We start from the raw sequence: 19001 nt of genomic DNA, 5'->3' as shown, positions 1-19001 counted from the left end.
GTCTTTATGTTTACTCGTGTTTTACTCTGATAATTTCTCATTGATGTTTTATTCTGTTTTTCTTATTTTAACCTTGTACGGCGACCTTGGGTGACCTGAAAGGCGCTTGAAACAAAATTTATTATTATTTATTATTAGTGAGGTGGTGCTCAAGGAGGCGAGGAAACATCCATTTCTAAAATAAAAACCTGTCTTTTTTCACAAGTATCTCGACGATATGAGTTGTCTAGATAAGGTCAGCAGAGACCAGCACTGCAATTCAATGCCGTCCACCCTTCTGCACCTCCTCTTGTGCACCTTAGTGAGGAGGTCCTGAATGAGGTGAGCAAACCTTTCTAAAAAAAAAAAAGAAAGAAAAAAAGGAGTATTTTTCAGATTTTTCATAAGCGATAAGATTCAAAATTTGGTTACCTTTTTTAGACCATGTCCTTGACTTTAGAAGCGACCCCGTGAATTCTTGTACATCTTAGCACGACTGTGTTCAATCCCTTTGCTTAACATAGATTGGTAGCACCCTATATTGTTTTGTATAATTATTTTATTTTATTTTTGTCTTTCTATGTAATTGTTTTTTAAAATTCTGTCTTTGAAAGTTTTTTTTGTTCTCCCTCATCTAAGAAAATCTTTAAATAAATGTTACATTTAAAAAAACGAGACAAGAGTCATGTGGGTGAGGTCAGCAGAGACGAGCACTGAAGCTCAAAGCTGTCAAGAGGAGGCGCACTATCTTTCCTTTTGGGTGAGCTTAAGTTCCCCTTTTAAAATACAGCTGACTATGTTAGACAATTCTCCTCCAGAATCAATACAGCTGTTATTCCCTTTGCCACAAAAAGGACAAAAACATCAGCTAATCCCATTTACAGAGAAAACAGCTTCTTGTTAAATGTTTGCATACATGAGGCTGCAGGTCCCTGGAACTTCCTTTGGACTTTATTGGAAGACTTTCTTGTGTAAGGCGTCCAGTTTGCGCCTTTTCACTTCCCTTTACGATGGGAAAAAAAAAAATCACACACTTCAATAAATGTCTCTCCAAGCTTTATATATTCTGTTGTCAGTTTAAAAAAAAGGTCTCACGATGGAGAACACACACCTTTGTTGAGCCGTGACCTGCTTCTCACCACAGGCGATCAGAATGGCAGCAGCAAGGCTCTGCTTACTGGCTGCACTGCTGCCTCTGGCTGTCACCCTGGACAATTGTAAGTACAGATTTAAACAGCTGGGTGTCTATTGTTAAACTCTGAAATAGAATATATTGTTGGAGAAACCTCTTTGAGATGATTTCTTTAAGGATTTGCTGACTCTTTAATGGCTTTGTCCTTAAAAAAGTAACATTCCGGTCCATATTGGGAGAGGAGCAGCTGAATTTAAGCATAAAAACATTAGCCTTAGGTTCATCCAAGAAGGTTAAAATTACACGATTGTTGTTCCACAAAGCTCCCCTGGCATTGTCACAGAAACCTGCTGAAGGCTGAACGGTTGTTTCTTTACTGAACTAAAAGCTCAGTTTGTTTTCCAGAAGTCAACCCTATTTTTGCTTAGTGTCAAACTCTGTTGCAGCTTCCCTTTTTTTTGCCTAAAACTTTATGACTGAATGTATACATTTGGATGTCGACGAAGACTCTCATTCATCCAGGTTGATTCCATCAAAGTAGTAGGTTTAGGGGCTGTCATCTGGAATTAGCTTTTAAAGTTGAAGACGTTTCACCTCTTATCCAAGAGGCTTTGGTAATTCTGAATTAGCTGGTAAAAGAGCTGGTATATGTGCTCATAGGGGAGGAGTCAGACCTAAAACTGGATTGTATTGTCAACTTAGCCTACATGGTTTCGGGTTGTTAAGAGTCCTTTGTCCTCAGCTGGAACTGGTTCCACCTGGGTCCTTAACAGCTAAAAGAGATGACCAGTTTGGCGAGGGAGTCACTGGCTCCCCAACCCCTAGCTGAGGACAAAGGACTCTTAACGACCCGAACCATGTAGGCTAAATTGACAATACAATCCAGTTTCAGGTCGGACTCCTCCGCCATCCCATCAGCACATATATACCAGCTCTTTTCCCAGCTAATTCAGAATTGACAAAGCCTACTGGATAAGAGGTGAAAAATCTTCTAACTTTAAAAAACTAAGTCTAGATGACATTCCCTAAACCTACTACTATGATATACATTTGGATGTTTTAAATTTGATCAGTACAGAACTATAGCTCTGTTTTAGACAGACGGTGTAATCGAGAAATATTGAGGCCAGTAGGAGCTGACACCTTCAAATAAGGGAATTATGTCACCTGGCACAGAGAAAACGAAAAAGAACTTTTTTTTGTGCTCCTATTGACCGGTCAAAGATACCACAAAAACAGGTTCCTCAAAAAAAAGTCAAAAATTCTTACAGTTGTTTTTTTTAAATAGGCAGCAAAAATCTACCATTAGGATCAGTGAAATGGTCGTACAAAGAGTTTTTATGTTGAGAAAAACATTCTAGTCACTAAACTAAGATTGACTTTCTTGACCAGGCTTCTTTTCTTGCAAGACAGAAAACAAGATATTTTTTTTCTGGAAGCAAGATACTTTTACTTTCTTAAAATTCAGGTTTTGCAGAATATAAAAGTAGTTCTGGTTTGATTAACGCTCAGTTCTTTACACCTTAAGAAAATGGACTCTACATCAGAAGGGTTCACGTTTCTCGTGGATTAAATGGAGCCAGTTCAGCTGTTTTCAGTCGTCTACAGACATAGCACAAATTGTTTCAGACATGACCTTTTTGAGAGAGAGCCAACGACCAATTTCTGGAGGAAACGTGTACTTCCACTGACCTCATCTTCATTTAGAGGGAAGTTAGGAGATTTCTGACTGCTGCTTCTGCAGCCTGACCATTCCTAAACAGTATAAAATCGATGAATGAATGGATGCTCTTAGTAAAACTTTGCTGTTAACGTGTCTATTTTGGTTAAACAGGAATTTTAGCAAAATCTACGTGACTGAATATGTGTTTAAAATAACTTAAAAGTACTTTCATATGTTACTGATTAATATTAAATTGACACAAATAACCCTTAAAAAGGGTACAAAAACAGATTTTTTTGTATAATCTGTTTGCAGCAGCAATAAATAAAAGTCTTCTTATTAGCAAACATCTCTAATAACCAAATTCCTCTAGAATTACTGCATTTAAAAGAAAAGAGAAAAGTTCCAGTAATGCCTTTGATCTCAGTCATTTCATGTTTTCTCAAAGAGTTCAAAAATGATCTTTTCTTGTCCAATGAAGAGGCATAATTGAAAACTAATCTGTATGATTTAGCATTAAAAGAAGTCTAGAGAAGTTATCAATAGGACATCATGGACTCCAGTCATGGAATACTGATCAGACTGATCTTCTAAAAAATGCAAACTCTTTGACTTGCTACAAAAGTACATTAAAAAAATAGACTTTTAACCACACGTTTGTGACTTCATCGCAAATTATACACAGAATATGTAATTTAAAGATTTTTTTTATATTCTTCACATTAGATTACTTGTTTTTTTCTTTTATTTTTTATTTCTTTTAAAAAACTTTTTATTATTTTTTATTTCTTTTATTTTTTATTTCCCTTTTAATTTGGAGTCTCTTTTTATCTGGGGGTTGTCCCAATATTATAGTTCTATTTTTCTGCTATCTCCTTTTGTTTTCGTGCAATGATGTGATGGAAATACTGTATGTCAATAGATATTTATTTAGATATGTATTACATAATGTAACAAATTAATACATTTAGTTTAATTCACAGTGCCATGTGTCAAACTAGGGCTCAGGTTTTTCACCTTGGCGTCAAGAAACCACTGACTTTGCCTTGTTTGCTCTGCATCATCCAGACCACAAAGAGGAGGCAGACACCTACCATGCGAGTGTCGGCCACCTTTTTCTGCTCAGTTGCTCCTTCGTTGATGCTGGTGCCAATGTGACGTGGGAGAGAGGAGGCGGCAGCAACACAAGCCTGCCTGCTGGAGTGGAGGTCAGGGACGGACTGCTGTGGTTCCTCCCTGTGGAGAAGTCTCATGAAGGAGAGTACAACTGCAAACGAAGGTAAAGCAATACATGGATATATATTCATTCTTTAGTTAAAATGTAGCTGTACTCCTACTTTTTTTACCAAATGTTTGAACTCTCATTTTAATTATTGTTCAAAATAAAATGTGTCATTTTAAAGCTGCACAGGCATTTTTCGAAGTTTAGTCTTTACATTTGTTTAAACCCGTTAGAAGCAATTAGAACAAGACAGAAAAACATTAGGCTAATCATGATGATAAGAATCCGAAAAGAAATATTTTTACAAAAACACAAATAAACAGAGAGGCAGAAGTAAACACGAAAATCACTGGCAGATCAACAAAGCAAATAAAATAATTCTTAATACAAAACAAAAAAATGTGTGAAAAACTAAACTCTGCAGAAACTCAAGGCTCATGAAACATATGTGAAACAATGAACAGCTGTGATCATCTTTTGTAAAAGCGTTCACAGTGATCTTTTAATTATGATGTCGCCGTTTTTGGCCAAAGTAAAAAATGTGTTGTTTTCTAGAACATAGTTTCAGTTGAGCGGAAGAATTTCATTAGAATTTTTTTCTTATTTTTTCTTCCATTTTTTTTTCCTTGTTTATATTTTTAAAAATGTTCAATTTTTTTTTATTGTGTAATTTTTTTACATATTTTTTTATTTTATTTTTTTAATTTTCTTTATTTTCTTTAAAAAAAAGAAGAATTTCATTATTTGCCTCTGAGCTGTCGGCGGGACTGTTGGAGCAGAGCAACTCCATACCCTCTTCCCCTCCCCGTCCAGTGTATTTTTGACATCACAAATAAGCTCTTTCTCAAACCACTTTTTTTGTCTGTCCCTTATTCACAATAATTTAAATAAAGAAACACTCAAAAATGCAACTTTAAGCTTAATTTTCTTTAAATATGTCCTCCATCGTTAGAGAAATGCCACAAGAACATATAAAAAAACATTGTTTTAACTTGTTCTAATTGTTTAAGTGTCCCTTATCTCTGTGTTTGTTTTGCTTCCAAAAGTAATAAATTGGATTCAGCAAAGAGGAAGTTTAGGTTGTCGCTGTCAAGTGGACAATGTCCTGATCCAAGGGAGATTCTCTCTTTCCCGATGGGAAGCAGTGAAGGTCTTCCATGCAAACAGACGGAGATCTTCAGACTGAACGCAACAAAGAAGGTTCGGTGGATGAAGGTACGAAACAGGTTTTTGTTAGATTATTGTCTCATTTTAATTTACTCTCAATTTGGCTTGAAACCAAAAGACCGATAGAGTAGATGTGTCCTTAGCAAAAAGTAGTACACTGGAAGTTTATTTCATTAAATTGAATGTAGGTATCAGTATAGCAAGTTTATTATGGACCATGTACATTTAGTTCAGGAAGTATATTAACTAAATACTTCTTCAGACTAAATTGTGACATTTTAAGTTTACAATATACAGATAGAAAATAAAAAGTAAACTTCAAGTACACTGCCTCACTTTTAGTAAAGACTAGGGTTGTGTCCGAACTCTTACCCTAATCCCAGACTACTAAAAACTTATATAGTGCGGCACCACATAGTGCCCTGACTTTTAAAACCAATTCGGACACCATGCTCACTACTTTTATTTTTTTTAAACGGCGGACATGACGTCATCGATTTCACAAAGTTAAAATCTAATTGATATGAGCAATTTGCAACGATAATTTATGAGTCCACTGTCTTCTGGAGATAAAAACGTTGATGGTTCATTAAAAAAATACATTTAAATACATATTTTAGGCAAAAATGGTTGAGACGCAATGCATTGTGGTCTATGTTCGCCGATCTAGTGAGCATCGATGGTTTTTCGCAGAGATTCTGGGAAATCTCTAGGGCACTTGATTTTGTAATTGTAGATTCAGACAGCACTATAAAATGGCAAACCCACTATATAGTGCACTATGTAGGGGTTAGGTTGGGAATTTGCATGTAGCTTCAGTGTGCTTGTAATACACTTAAATAGACTACTTTTTGCTGAGGGCTGCTTCAGATCAGCTTCGCTTCTTTGAACATGTTGCCTCTTGAGATTTAGATGTTTTTCTCAAATGCTGACATTGAGCTTCTGTGTACAGGAATGTCATCCCATGCAACAAAATGAAGAGCAGGTCATTGTGAGTGAAAATGGCTTCATGAGGTTCAACGCTCCCTCGCTGGAGGATTCTGGGAATTACACCTGTCTGATAGACGTCAGCTTGGACGGCAAGACGTACACAGCTGCACGCAGCATTCAGCTCACAGTTAAAAACGGTATGTGCAGGAAACTTTTGTTACCATCAAAAGTAAATATCTCAAATGTAACTTATTTTGAAGGGACAATAAGAAGAACACAGCTGGTGACCAACAAATGTTAGTGTGTGCTTTCATCTCACTTTTACCCTTTTTTTACTTTCAGAGCCTCCAGATTTTTTCCAAGAAATTCACATTTTAAAACCTCAAAAGGCTAAGATCCCAGTTCAAGTAGGCAAGTATACAAGAACTCACCAAAAAAACCTTCTATTGACAAGCTCTTATCACTGAGCGATGGATAGCTTTTCTAAGGCTGGAAAATTGGTGCTGAATGGATAAAATTCTTCAAGATTTATATATATATATAAAAAAAAGTATATATATATAAAAAATATTATATATATATATATATAAGGCAGAGGTCAAAGGTAATTGACCAAATAATTACTTACAAGAGAGGTACTCAAGTACTGAGTGACATTTCTCATTTGGAATCCAAAATATATTGAATTAAGATCATTTATAAGGCTCCTAGTCATAAAACGGCAAAATAAACATTAAAACAAGCTAAAGATAACAACTTCACTGAACACACTTTGCTGAGAGAATACATACTACCTCACAGGTGTGCCATATTAAGATGCTGATTAGACAGCATGATTCTTGCACAGGTGTGACTTACCTGGCCACAATAAAAGGCCACTGAAACGTGCTGTTTTGCTTTATTGGGAGGGGGGTCCGAGGGACTCAGAAAAGCGGTCATAGCAGGTGTGATCACCACATGCCTCATGCTGCACAACACATCTCCTCTGCATAGAGTTGATCAGGTTATTTATGGTGGAATGTTGGTCTGGTTCTCATTAATGACCGTGCCAAGTAGGTGGATGTTGGCAGGAACTGGAACATCATGTACACCGATCCAGAGCATCCCAAACATGTCCAGTGACATGTCCGGTGAGGCTGCTGCCCGGGCAGGGACTGTTTTCAGCTTCCTGTGTCCGTGTACAGATCCTTGCAACAAGGGGCCGTGCATCATCACGCCGCCGCATGAGGTGGTGTTGTTGGATGTATGGCACAACAGCGGGCCTCAGGATCTCGTCACAGGGTCTCTGTGGATTCAATAAAGCAAAATGTCACGTTTCAGAGTGTCCTCCTATTGTGGCCAGTCTAAGGCCCACCTGTGCAATGATCATGCTGTCTGAGGAGCATGTTGATAGGACACACCTGTGAGGTGGGATGTATTATTTCCGCAAAGGAGAGGTGCCCACTATCATGGGATTTAGACAGAGCTGTGAACAATAGTTGAGAGAAACAGCAATTCTGTGTTTGTAGAAAATGTTTGAGTTCTTCTCTGTGCTTTATTCATGGATGAATTTCTCATTATCTCAACGTCTGAAGCGTGGTTTTAACTGAACCTATTGTAACCACTCCGCTGTAGTCATTCATATTTCCGGGGACAATGACGTGTTTGTGGTCGACCAAATGATGTTTCAACTGCTGTTCGTGTTTTTTATTTTTTGCACATTTATAGAAAAAGCAACAGTTTATTCAGACAGTGATACTTGTTCATATGCCAGATTATAGCAGGAATGCCAATTGCTGTTCCTAGACAGGATAACACAAAAACATAATGAGACTTTGAATAAGACATTAGATCCCAACAACAGGGCAGTGTGTTACTAAGAGGTATAAATCATTACAATCTTATGTAGTAGGTTTAGGGGCTGTCATCTGGACTTAGTTTTAAAGTTAGAAGACGTTTCACCTCTTATCCAAGAGGCTTTGTCAATTCTGAATTAGCTGGTAAAAGAGCTGGTATATGCGCTCATGTGGGGGGAATCAGACCTGAAACTGGATGGTATTGTCAACTTAGCCTACATGGTTTCCGGTCGTTAAGAGTCCTCCAGTTTCAGGTCTGACTCCTCCCACCTCCCACAATACAACTGTAATGAAATGAAAACATGTTGCATCATATCACGTTTAATCATGACAAATACTTTATGTGTTTTCCTGCCATGACATTTTTCAACATGCAGGGTGTTGACCTTTGCTCTCAACTCCCATCAATGTATAGGGATGAGAGCAGAGCTTCAGTGTTTAGCTTCCATTGGCCCCAGCGAGGACTCCGAGATCCTCATGTTCTGGACCGTAAATACGACTTTGACCGAGGACTATGAAGAGCTCAGTGAGTCCTGGAAGTTGTGAGTCTCTCTTTTTCTGTTACACCGTTAAATGGCATCTATTGGTGTAAACAACATAAACATACACAGGATTAGAACCAGATAAAGTGTTTGTTTTGTTTTTTTTATTGTTTTTTTCACACTTTTTTTTATTTTATTGTTTTATATTAGAGGCTCCAGATGTGGAACCTTTTCAACTTAAGGACTGTAGGACAACTTTATGCAGATATTCTTGGTCCAATCCTATCATCTAACAAACCAATATGATAGTAGAAAACAATTCAAGCTGTGGAAAGAATTGCCAACCTCACACAGAAGCCCTTTACAAAAAATAACGTAAAAAAACGTAAAGATACCTTAAGGACAGTTTTTTTTTTTACCTCCAAAAGTGAGATAGAATGATTTTTAAAAAAGTTTTTGACTTGAGACCACATACTTTACTTGGGGCATCTGATTTATAACTTAAATAACTTGCAAAAAGGAAAATTAGGATTATCAAGAACATCTGCTCAAAAGGTATGTGAGCAGAAGTAGTTATTCTGACAAATAGAATGAGTAACAGCTGTTTATTTCTCATTATAAGTCAATAGGATTTTGGCTTCTTCAAGCCAGCAGGTACTTCCTGTTGGGAATGTCAGGGGGAGGAGTCACTCAGTCCAGTTCTCAGTTACAGTTCAGTCTATTTGACCAAAAAAAGAGGCCTCGTCAAAAAAGGTTAACTTTCTAATACTTTTTCTTTTATTATTATTATATGTACTGACTACGTTTTATGTTATTAACAATTAAATCAGGGCTTTGCCCCCAACTATATAGTAGGTTTTAGAAAAAGTCCAGACTTTTCTACTGCAAAACACCTGTACAGTACAACACCTTCACACATTTACCATCACATACAAATAAATGAACACATTAAATTTAAAAAAATAAATGTTCACAAGCTTCTTATGGACCAAATTTTGACATAGTAAAACATTTTAAGACACCCATTAAATTCCTATTAAATCTAAACTTTCTTTCTTTCAGTTTGGTAACTTGATCACGGATGTTTGACAGCTTTTATTTTTTTCCTCTTTAAGTATCAGCAACAGTGGCGTGGTGTATGCTCAGTCCACCTTATCCATTTCCAAAGTTCTCCGTCACTTCCTAAACGTTCCCATTAAGTGTCATATTACAAGCCCAGTGGAGAGTGAGTTCGGCCTCGCTTGGCTAATAGAAGGTCAGTGCTTTTAAAAAAAAAAAAGTTTCCTCATGCAAATATTGCCTAGTCTGAGTGATTACTGAAATGCTGAGCAGAATCTTTTCTGGGTTTTGCTCTTCTCAACCTTTGGCTTAGTTCTGACCTTCCACATGTCTGCCTCCCCAGCCAATCACAGCGCTGTGTACACATATGTGGCCATCTGCATCGCTGCGTCCCTCATTATTTTGCTGCTGCCGGCTGTTTTTTTCTTTAAAATTTATCTGATTTTGGGTTACAGAACACTGACGGCACATTTTTACAAAAAAGGTGAGATATTTTACTTTTTTGTTTAATTTTCTCTGTTGTCATAAGACTGTTTTATTTGAAATTGTGTTGCACAATCAACAAAAACATAACGAGCCTTTTAAAGAGTTGGATGTCCTAACGAATTGACTGCAATTTTAATTTTTAATAGTAGTTTCAGATGGGAAACTATATGACGCCTATGTGAGCTTCCTCCAACCCAAATCTCTGAGTGTGGCGCAGGAGGCGGAGTTCGCTCTTCAGATCCTGCCAGAGGAGCTGGAGCGACAGCAGGGTTACTCGCTGTACATCAGAGGACGAGACGACTCCCCTGGTGAAGGTTGTACAGCTTCTATGACACACTCAATGGAAAATTGAATAATAAAAAACGAGAGCAAGGAAAAGGCAAACGTGGCAAAAGTCAATAATTTGGACATTTAAAATCTTTTTGTCAAAAGTTACATTTTAGAAAACTTGATAATGTCATTTAAAACATTTCCAAAAAAATACTTGTTTTCCTTGTAGTTAATATATTATTCTTTTGTTTAGTTTCTGCTCATAGAGATGAGATTTTGAGCCAAAAAAAGAGAATTGGTTCTAGGATTGACTGTATAAACTTGTCATTTAAATTGTACTTGGACAGAGTTTTATTTTGTGGAAATCTAGTTTGGCCCAATAAGATTATTGTTTAATTAGATCTCATATGTGGGATCTGGTATTTTTACTCTTATATTTTGTGATGTTTATCAAATTTTTATTTGTTTAATGTTTTTTAGTCAAGTTGTCTTTTTTATGTATTAACTTGTTCTTATTTATATTTCAGGTGTTTTAGACTTTTTATGCACTTTTTTTGCATTAACTTCTTTTAATTTTCATATTTCAGCTGTTTTTATATTTTTACTTTTCTATTGATCACTTTTTCATTTTAGACTGTTTGAGTGCTTACGTTGGCTGGGGTGTCAACATAGACACAAACACCCCAGCCTTCTCTTTTACTTGTTTTTGTGCATTTTACTATGGGGGGGGGGGGGGGGGGGGGCTTATTCAATCATTTGATTGCATGAGTGGGAATTTTGCATTCTTGTAGGTTTTTATATGCAGCACCTTGAGGTGTATTTTTTACATAAAAGGTGCTAAATAAAATTAATTTGAATTTCATTTCTTACAGCGATACATGACGCCATCACTGCCACACTCCGCCAATCACAGAGACTGATAATCATCCTGTCATCCGATAACAAATCACATGAGCCGTCCTGCCTATGTGAGAACCAAAAGCAACTGCTGTATGAGCGGACACTTGGTCTTCATGATGCTCTGATGCTTAATGACCCCAAAGTCATTCTGGTGGAAATGGGTGAGTTTTTCCATAGCCATAGTGATTATTTTAAGGAAATCTCATGATAGGAGCTGCTCGTATTCTCTTTACAGAAAAACATGCAGACATATAGCAGTACAAGAATAATCACTGAGGAACTGAAACACACAATATTTGTTTCATACATAAACAATGAAATCTATAATAAAAAAAATGCAAAAAATGAATGCTTATTTATGCTGCTACCATCAAGACAAAAGGCGTGGATCATGTAAAGAACAACAACACCTGTAAACAAAAGTGTTGGTATTGTTTTGGGATTAAAAATATCCAGAAAAATCACTAAAGCAACTTGAAACCTAAGAAACATGACAATTGCTGAAAAGTGTAAAAAAAAAAGAGTTTTTTAAACAAAATTATTTAGAAAAGTAAATAAACCCCATCTGACCCTTAACTGCAAAATGTGTTTTTAAATTCTGCCTGCTTGGAGCTAGGATTATGTTTCTTAGAAGAAATAAGGATCCTTTTATATAGTGAGAAATCAAACCAAATCAAACTACATGTATAAAGCACTTTTATGAGCTTCACAGACTAAGAACAATTTAAAACCGCAGTGATAGGATACACAAAATGCCCTCAACTGTCCCGACCCCCCACATCCAACATAATGAAATACAAATGACATGAATAAAACTCAAAATAGAAAAAGAAATAGAAACCAAAGTGGTCCCACTGCAACAACCCCGTACCATGAGAAGGGCTGGTCAGTGTGTGGAGGATCGGCCTGAGGAAATACTTAAAACAAAATCTAAAGGAGTTAAATACATAAAAGGTAAAGCAGATGTAAATAATCAAATAAATAAATAAGTAATCAAATTAATAGATATTAAATAATAAGTACACCTTACAAGGAAGGTAAACATTGATGGTCACTAAATCAATTGACCTTGAAACTAGCATTTTTTTAATAAAGTATAAAGACATCAAATATTTAAATATCTAACAAAGATATATATATAAATAATGAATCACAATAAATCACAGACTTGTCCATCAATCAAACAGTGTTCCCTGTTAATATAGTAGGTGGAGCTGCAGCTCTTGGTTTAGTTCGATGACTGATCCCTGAGTAAATAAATCTGACAGGATCTGCCCAAAAACTGACAACATAACAAAAAAAGTCCCTTTTAGATTCACAAACCAGTATGTAGCCTACTTAGGAGCTCTTTGGATTAGACCCTCAAACCAAAGTTCAGCAGCAAGTAACAACTCAGAAAATCGACTTTTTTGCATCACCTATTACCTTAAATTCATTTTCTGCAAGGTTATTAGATCTCATTATTGGGGTTATTTACCCCAGCTCTTAGATTACTGTATTGTCATATTGCAGTGTGAGAAAAGAAAAAGGAAAAACCAGTTTCCTTTGCTGCTTCTGTGGGTTCAGTCAAACATCTGAAGCAAAGAAAAAAAACTGTCTGAACTCAAATGCACTTGACTGGCATCAGAATTAGAACATTTTATATGGGGGTGGTGGGAGGGGGGCAGAAGACTTTGAAATAGTGGCAAATGAGAACAGCAAAGTGGAGGGCCATTCAAACAATTTTATTATTGTTATTTACACATAATAACACTAACAAGAAATAAACAAACTGCAATAAATGAATAAACTCCAGTCACATAGCGCCCTCTGAAAATGATGCCGTGGAAATATGGATCTTTATTCACATCTTTATTATTCTTTGCTTCTAGATGGTCCGGTGGATTACAGATTACTGCCAGAGTCTCTGGAATATATCAAAAGACAGCAAGGAGCTTTAAAGTGGAGAAAAGCCTTCATGAGGAAGAACACGCTCAGTAGCTGGCTCTCAAACAGACACTTCTGGAAGAATCTGAAGTATCAAATGCCTTCAGTCCCTGCGAGGAGACGCCGGCCTGTCGTCTGAAGCGGGGATTCAGCATCCATGAGCTGCTTTGATCACTACAGTTTTAAAGTTATTGTTTTCTATTTTGGAACAGTTGTGTTGAACTTTCTACAATTGTAATCTTTATTTTTATTGCTATGTTGTGTGCAACTGTGTAAAGATTTTTGCATGTGTAATTTATTTGGACGCTTTGAACTTAAAGACATTAAAGACCCAAAAAAATAGTGCTTTTGGTGTTTTTAACATGTTCTTGTGGCATTTTTCTGATGATGGCAGACATTTGTTGCTTTTATTTTGTACGATGGCAGTCATAAGATAAAGCAGCTGAACCATTTTCAGAAGAGAAGGGCGGCTTTCAGATGAAGGGAGATAAGGAAGCTAATTTCTTTAAGCTAATTTGAGTTTGATATTGACTGATGAAGTGATAAGAAGCACAAATTTTGGGGGGTAAAGAAAAGTAGAGAGTAAGAAGTAAAGATAGATTAGAAATGGTTTATTTTAAAATCTGGGAATAGTGTGATTTTTAAAGATATTTTCATTTTCAATGTTTAGGGGATTCAAAAAAACCCTTGGCACAAACCTTTATTTTGATCTACAAAAAGAAGAATTTATTTATGTAGAACTGTTTACAAAAAATGTCAAAGTGCAGCACAATATGCAAGTTGAATGCAAGAAAAATTTATACATGAAAAAGAGTTAAATACAATAAACATATAAAACACAAATAAAAGGCATGCAGTTGTAAAATGAACTAAAAGCTTGTCTGAATATAAATGTCTTTAAAAGAATCAACAGAATCGGCCACACGGAGGGTCAAAGGCAGGGCAAGGGCCTCCAGCGCTGCTCAACCCTGGTTGTCAAGATCTACACCCTGCCTGTTTTCCAGCTGTCCCCGCACTTCTCGGTGCTGATTACCTGAATCAGGTGTGATCAGTCAATCAGAACATGGAAATATCTGCGTCAGCAAATCAGCAGCAAGGGGGAAAGGGAGCGCTAGAAAACAGGATCTCAAGGGCCAGGATTGAGGAGCCCTGCTGAAGAAAATTGAAATGTCTTACTTTGGATCTTGTGTTTCTCAGGGCTGCACGGTTGTGTAATGCCTCACAACAAGAAGGCTCTGGTATGAATCCCAGCTGGGCCCTTTCTGTGTGGAGTTTGCATGTTCTCTTCACACATGTATGGGTTTCCTCCGGAAACTCCAGCTTCCAGCCACAGTCCAGAAAACAGATAGATTGCCTCTAGGCGTGTTTTTTTGTGACCGTGCAACAGACTGGTAACCTGCTCAGGGCGAACCCTGTCTTCCCCCAACAGTGGCTGAGTTGGCTCCAGTGACACTAAAGAGAATTCAGCAAAGATGAATGGATGTGCCTTTCATGCAGTTAAATATGCAAAACTTCGTCTTTGTCCCCCATTGTTGGGGTGAAAAAGTCTTAATGCTCCACTTGTCTGCTACAGGAATCATTCCTAAAGTTGTTCTGACAAAATTGTTTCCTCAATCATGTAGCAGCAGCAGCAATCATCTTCCTTGTGTCGTCCAACCAACGCTGATGTTTCAAGAACTTTCCAGTTTTATCGCCCATCCATAGAACGTGCCCCGTTTTTGTAAAGTCAAAAAGTCAATATTTCAGACTTTTTCTTTGTAAATCATTCATCTAAAATGACAGGAAACAGCAAAGCAAAAAATTACATCAAACTTTGTAGCTTTTTATCATCTTCAAGCACTTCCTGTTTTGCATTTCAGAGAATCTTTTTATCTTTCCAAATGTATATCTCAAACAGGATATTTCATGTGGTATCTCTGACTAATGTCCTTATCTGAAATACCCATCCTCTCCTCTGACCAACCACTTTGGTCTCTCCAAGTTTGCATATTTCTTATGATGATAAAAACCAGTCTGTAATATATAATGTGCTGGGAAGAGTAAGATATAAGGTTTTTGATTTGATTTGAAATGGTTTATTTCAAGCAATCAAATAGGAATAATACACAAAAACATTACAATCATCAGTTATACATTCATACAATGACGAATCAAACTTAGGATACTTAGACATATTTATAAATATTGCTTGAAAGGGAGTGGAAGGAAGCAAATTTATATAATCCCAAACCGTTATACCGTAATCATTTTATTACATGATTTATCATTATCCGGATTCTAGCTTTTATCAGACAGAATTAAGAATCTTGAAGTATCAATAAAGCACATGACAAAGATGAATTACTTAATTATGTAAAAGTAACTATTTTAGAAATCAACATGGCAAATGCAGATCAGTTATTCAAAATATATGCAGATTATGTTACTCATAAAAGTCATTTATATGATTAAAAAATAATACTGTATCGGTAAAATAGACATAACACTGTTTCAAAAATCTTCCTAGCAATAAATGCTCAAGTATCAAAGTTAAAATATGTGCAAAATGACATTAGGAAAAATCATGAACCAATTTTTCAATTTTTGGAGCAAGTGAAGTAATATTAGAAATCAATTAATTTAACCATTTTCAATAATTGATTAAGCATTTTTTATGTAACTATTTATTTTTTATAATAAGGTAATTTGATTAGGATGCCTATGTTTCAAATACATGCGATGACATCTTACTGTGGTGCACGTTAATTCAAATGTTCAATGGGGTAAGAGACAAACCCATAAAAGGGCATCCACACAAGCTGATGTGTGCGCAGTGATTGCTGTGAAGATATAAAGCTGATCTATGTAAGTAGCTCTCAATTCTCTGTAACCACCAACTACCACGTCTGAAGGTAGGAAAGACTTTCATTCCTGTCTTTGAGCTTTGTTTGTGTCTTTAAGGTTTCCTTTCAATCACAATATATTTTCCTTAGAATTAAAAGGACGTCGATTATAGAAAAACTTAGAAGGTAGCATTAAATTTACTCCATGTGGCATCAGAGCAGAGTCAGCATCGGTAAGATATGAGGACACAAATGCAACAGATTGCGCTCCTAAATGGGAATTTTTTGTTTTTGTTTTGTTGGTTTGCCTTCTAGGATATGTTCACTTTAACATTTTTTCCTACTAACACCAGATTCCATGGCAGCAAATGCTGCGTTTAGATGACGTTTTCCTGAGTGTTTAATGACACAGACTATGGAGTTGCCCACCATGTAAACGAAATCTGAAAGTCTGTTTCAGAAATTTTTTAGTTCAATCAAAACTGCTAAAAATTTCCCAATAACAGCCCTGTTAGAAGCTGATTGTTATACAAGGAAGATTTGGGAAGTTTTTCCATGTAAGGTTTTTTTTTTTTACTGAAATTTTGATATTTTTAGTAATAAAAAAAACATTCTGACAATTTTTCAAGCAATATTTGTCAAGCAGCATGGAGAAAAATGTTGGCTACCATAGCACGCGGCACGGCAGAGTCCTGTTGAGCATCAAACGGCCTCTTTGGTTGCAACGCGCTGGAATGATCTGATCTGTAGAAGTGTATGAGCTACAGTTTAGCCATAAAAGATTATTTCTAATAACAGCATTTTATTATTTTATTATTCAAACTTCCTCTAAAATCCTCAAACCAAAAAGCTCACAAACATTATATTTTTCTTCGTGAATCAGATTTTGTCATCATCTCTGCGTGCTGATGCTGCATACACATTTGAACTTATAGGGTCAGAGAAACAACATAATATGGGTTTTATTGTGTCTCCTTGTTAGTCAGAAAGCTCTCTCAATCTTTTAACACCCACTGTTGAGGAAAATATTTATTTTTTATATTGTGGACGCTGATTTATAGTCTCTGTTGCTCGAAGGGGGTTACATAATAGGTTATATACGTTTCAGTTTCAGTGGAAAGGAGTTCTTTATGTGAATCACAACAGTCAACCCAACACATGAAACACAACAGTAACATTAACTTTTTTTTTTTTAACCTAAACCTTATTAGTCTCCTTCTTAATTTCCTGGACGTTGAGATGGTTTGAAATGAGAAAAGCAAACATGTATTCTTGTTATGTGCATAACATTTGACTGTATAGCTACGGAGCCCGTGATCTGACATGCGTAAAAAAATAATCATTTTGTTCCCACGAAATAATAATTCAGGGAATGGGACATTCATAAGCACGGATGTGAGCAATACTTGGATTTACAGCAGATACCTTCACATATCTGTCTGTGTGTGTCTCATTACAATGCATGGAAGACACATTTTTGTTAATGAAGAAACAGCTGTTATTTCTATTGTCTCTTAGATTTTTAGCAAATATATTTGAAAACTGAGTAATGTAGTACCAGTACCTAACTTTTGTCAAAATGTCCTCTCATTTGTAGACGCTTCCAGGTGCAACAACATGAACAATGAGAGCTTTGGGCTCCTTGAGGGTGACGCATTTTATTTTTCTCCTATTTCCGTGAACAACCCTGACCTCCCTGATGAGGATTTCACGTGGTACAAAAATAACCCGCAATTTGAAAACATAACGACGGAGGAAGAAAACCCCATACACTACCATGGTGGAGGACTCTTTTTCCTTAACATCAGCTCCGCCGACTCTGGTCATTACACCGCACAGTAAGATGTTTTTTGCATTTTTTTTTAGGTAAATGGGTTTAAAATCTTATCCTGTTATTTCTCCTCTTCCAGACAAACAATGCCTTCAGGAAACTGTCAGTTACACCATGTGACCATTACAGTTTACAACACAAGCAGCCGAGGGCAGACCACCTATGGACGCAACCAAAACAGCCAATTGAACAAAATGCTGATATGTCCGACACCGGCCCAACAGACATGTGAAACTTTCAGTGGGATCTTTACCTGGTATAAGGTATGGACGTCTGACTTTAGCATGGCTGTACACGGCAATTATGGTCATATTTTCACTGTTTCTTGATTGAAGAACAATCAACGTATGTTCATGTGCAAAAGAAATCATGCAAGTAACGCAAGAGTTTTGGATTTATTCAGATTCAGAGGATGTTAGTAAAGTACCTAAAGTCAAGATTAAAAAAAAAATGTTTTCATTATCTTAGAAGTTGGTGAAGAGTTTTTCAAAGTATCTAATAACTTCTAGTTCACAAGAAACTATACCACGTCTGCATTTAAAGATTTGCTTCTACAGTTTTTCTTAATTGTATACACACATTTCCTGAAAGCACGCCTCGTATTCTCAGAACTCTACACACAAATCCAAAAGAACACACACAATGTGCAACACCCCTCAATTCTCCTGAAGAATCAAACTTTACATTAAAAACAATGTTATGTCCTCTCAAAATGGGATTGTGTTTTCAAATGACACACACAACCTTCATATGACAAGACATTTATAAGAACCAGCTGAACACTGAAGTGCTCAATGTAAAACACCATGATGACTGGAAAACACTTCTCCATTCAACTTAACGACATAGGACTTTTCTTGGTTCGGTGTTACACTGACTACAGACAGTACATATATAAGTGTGTTGTAAGATATTTGATCATATTATTTTTATACTCTGAGTAAAAATACATAGTAAAAGTTTATTTTATATTTCCTGTGAAACAAATGTACATCGCATTCGATATGGTCCTTGGCCTTCCTCGTCCTCATCCTCCTTGTCCTCCTCCTCTAACTCTTTTACTCCTCTGGCTCTGCCTCCGTTCCCATTGTTGGCATCCATTGCTCAACAACAGAATTGAATGCCTTTTGCACTTTCAAAAGGCGTTTTTATGCTTGTGCTCTGAGTACTAATTGTAAAACTGTGTGACTGGTGTTTGCCTTCATGATGAGTCAATGTGCACATTTGAATGGCAGTGTGGTCTTTGTGAAAACAAGATATTTTCTGCATGAAAAATGTGCCAAAAGCAGAGAATTGT

At 36.5% G+C, this 19001-nt stretch overlaps 1 protein-coding gene and 1 long non-coding RNA gene across 2 annotated transcripts; one reads left to right on the top strand and one right to left on the bottom strand.

The window, feature by feature from the left end:
* Positions 1–892: 892 nt before the first annotated feature.
* On the bottom strand, positions 893–1419 carry LOC110017430. The gene is made up of 3 exons (XR_002292835.1): positions 1266–1419; positions 1091–1186; positions 893–982 (listed from the first exon to the last, which is right to left on the bottom strand). It is a non-coding gene; the product is annotated as an uncharacterized LOC110017430 (long non-coding RNA).
* Positions 1111–13396, top strand: LOC101157257 (interleukin-1 receptor type 1). Its single transcript, XM_011489235.3, has 11 exons — positions 1111–1196; positions 3843–4053; positions 5043–5211; positions 6116–6290; positions 6436–6504; positions 8344–8470; positions 9526–9665; positions 9813–9953; positions 10102–10269; positions 11098–11286; positions 12997–13396. Exons 1-11 carry the CDS (start codon positions 1133–1135, stop codon positions 13188–13190), a joined length of 1647 nt encoding a protein of 548 aa, XP_011487537.2. The 5' UTR covers positions 1111–1132; the 3' UTR covers positions 13191–13396.
* Positions 13397–19001: the final 5605 nt, after the last annotated feature.

This window comes from Oryzias latipes, chromosome 21 (genome assembly GCF_002234675.1).
Source record: "Oryzias latipes chromosome 21, ASM223467v1".
NCBI lineage: Eukaryota > Metazoa > Chordata > Actinopteri > Beloniformes > Adrianichthyidae > Oryzias > Oryzias latipes.
This window is presented reverse-complemented; position numbering and strand designations above follow the sequence as displayed.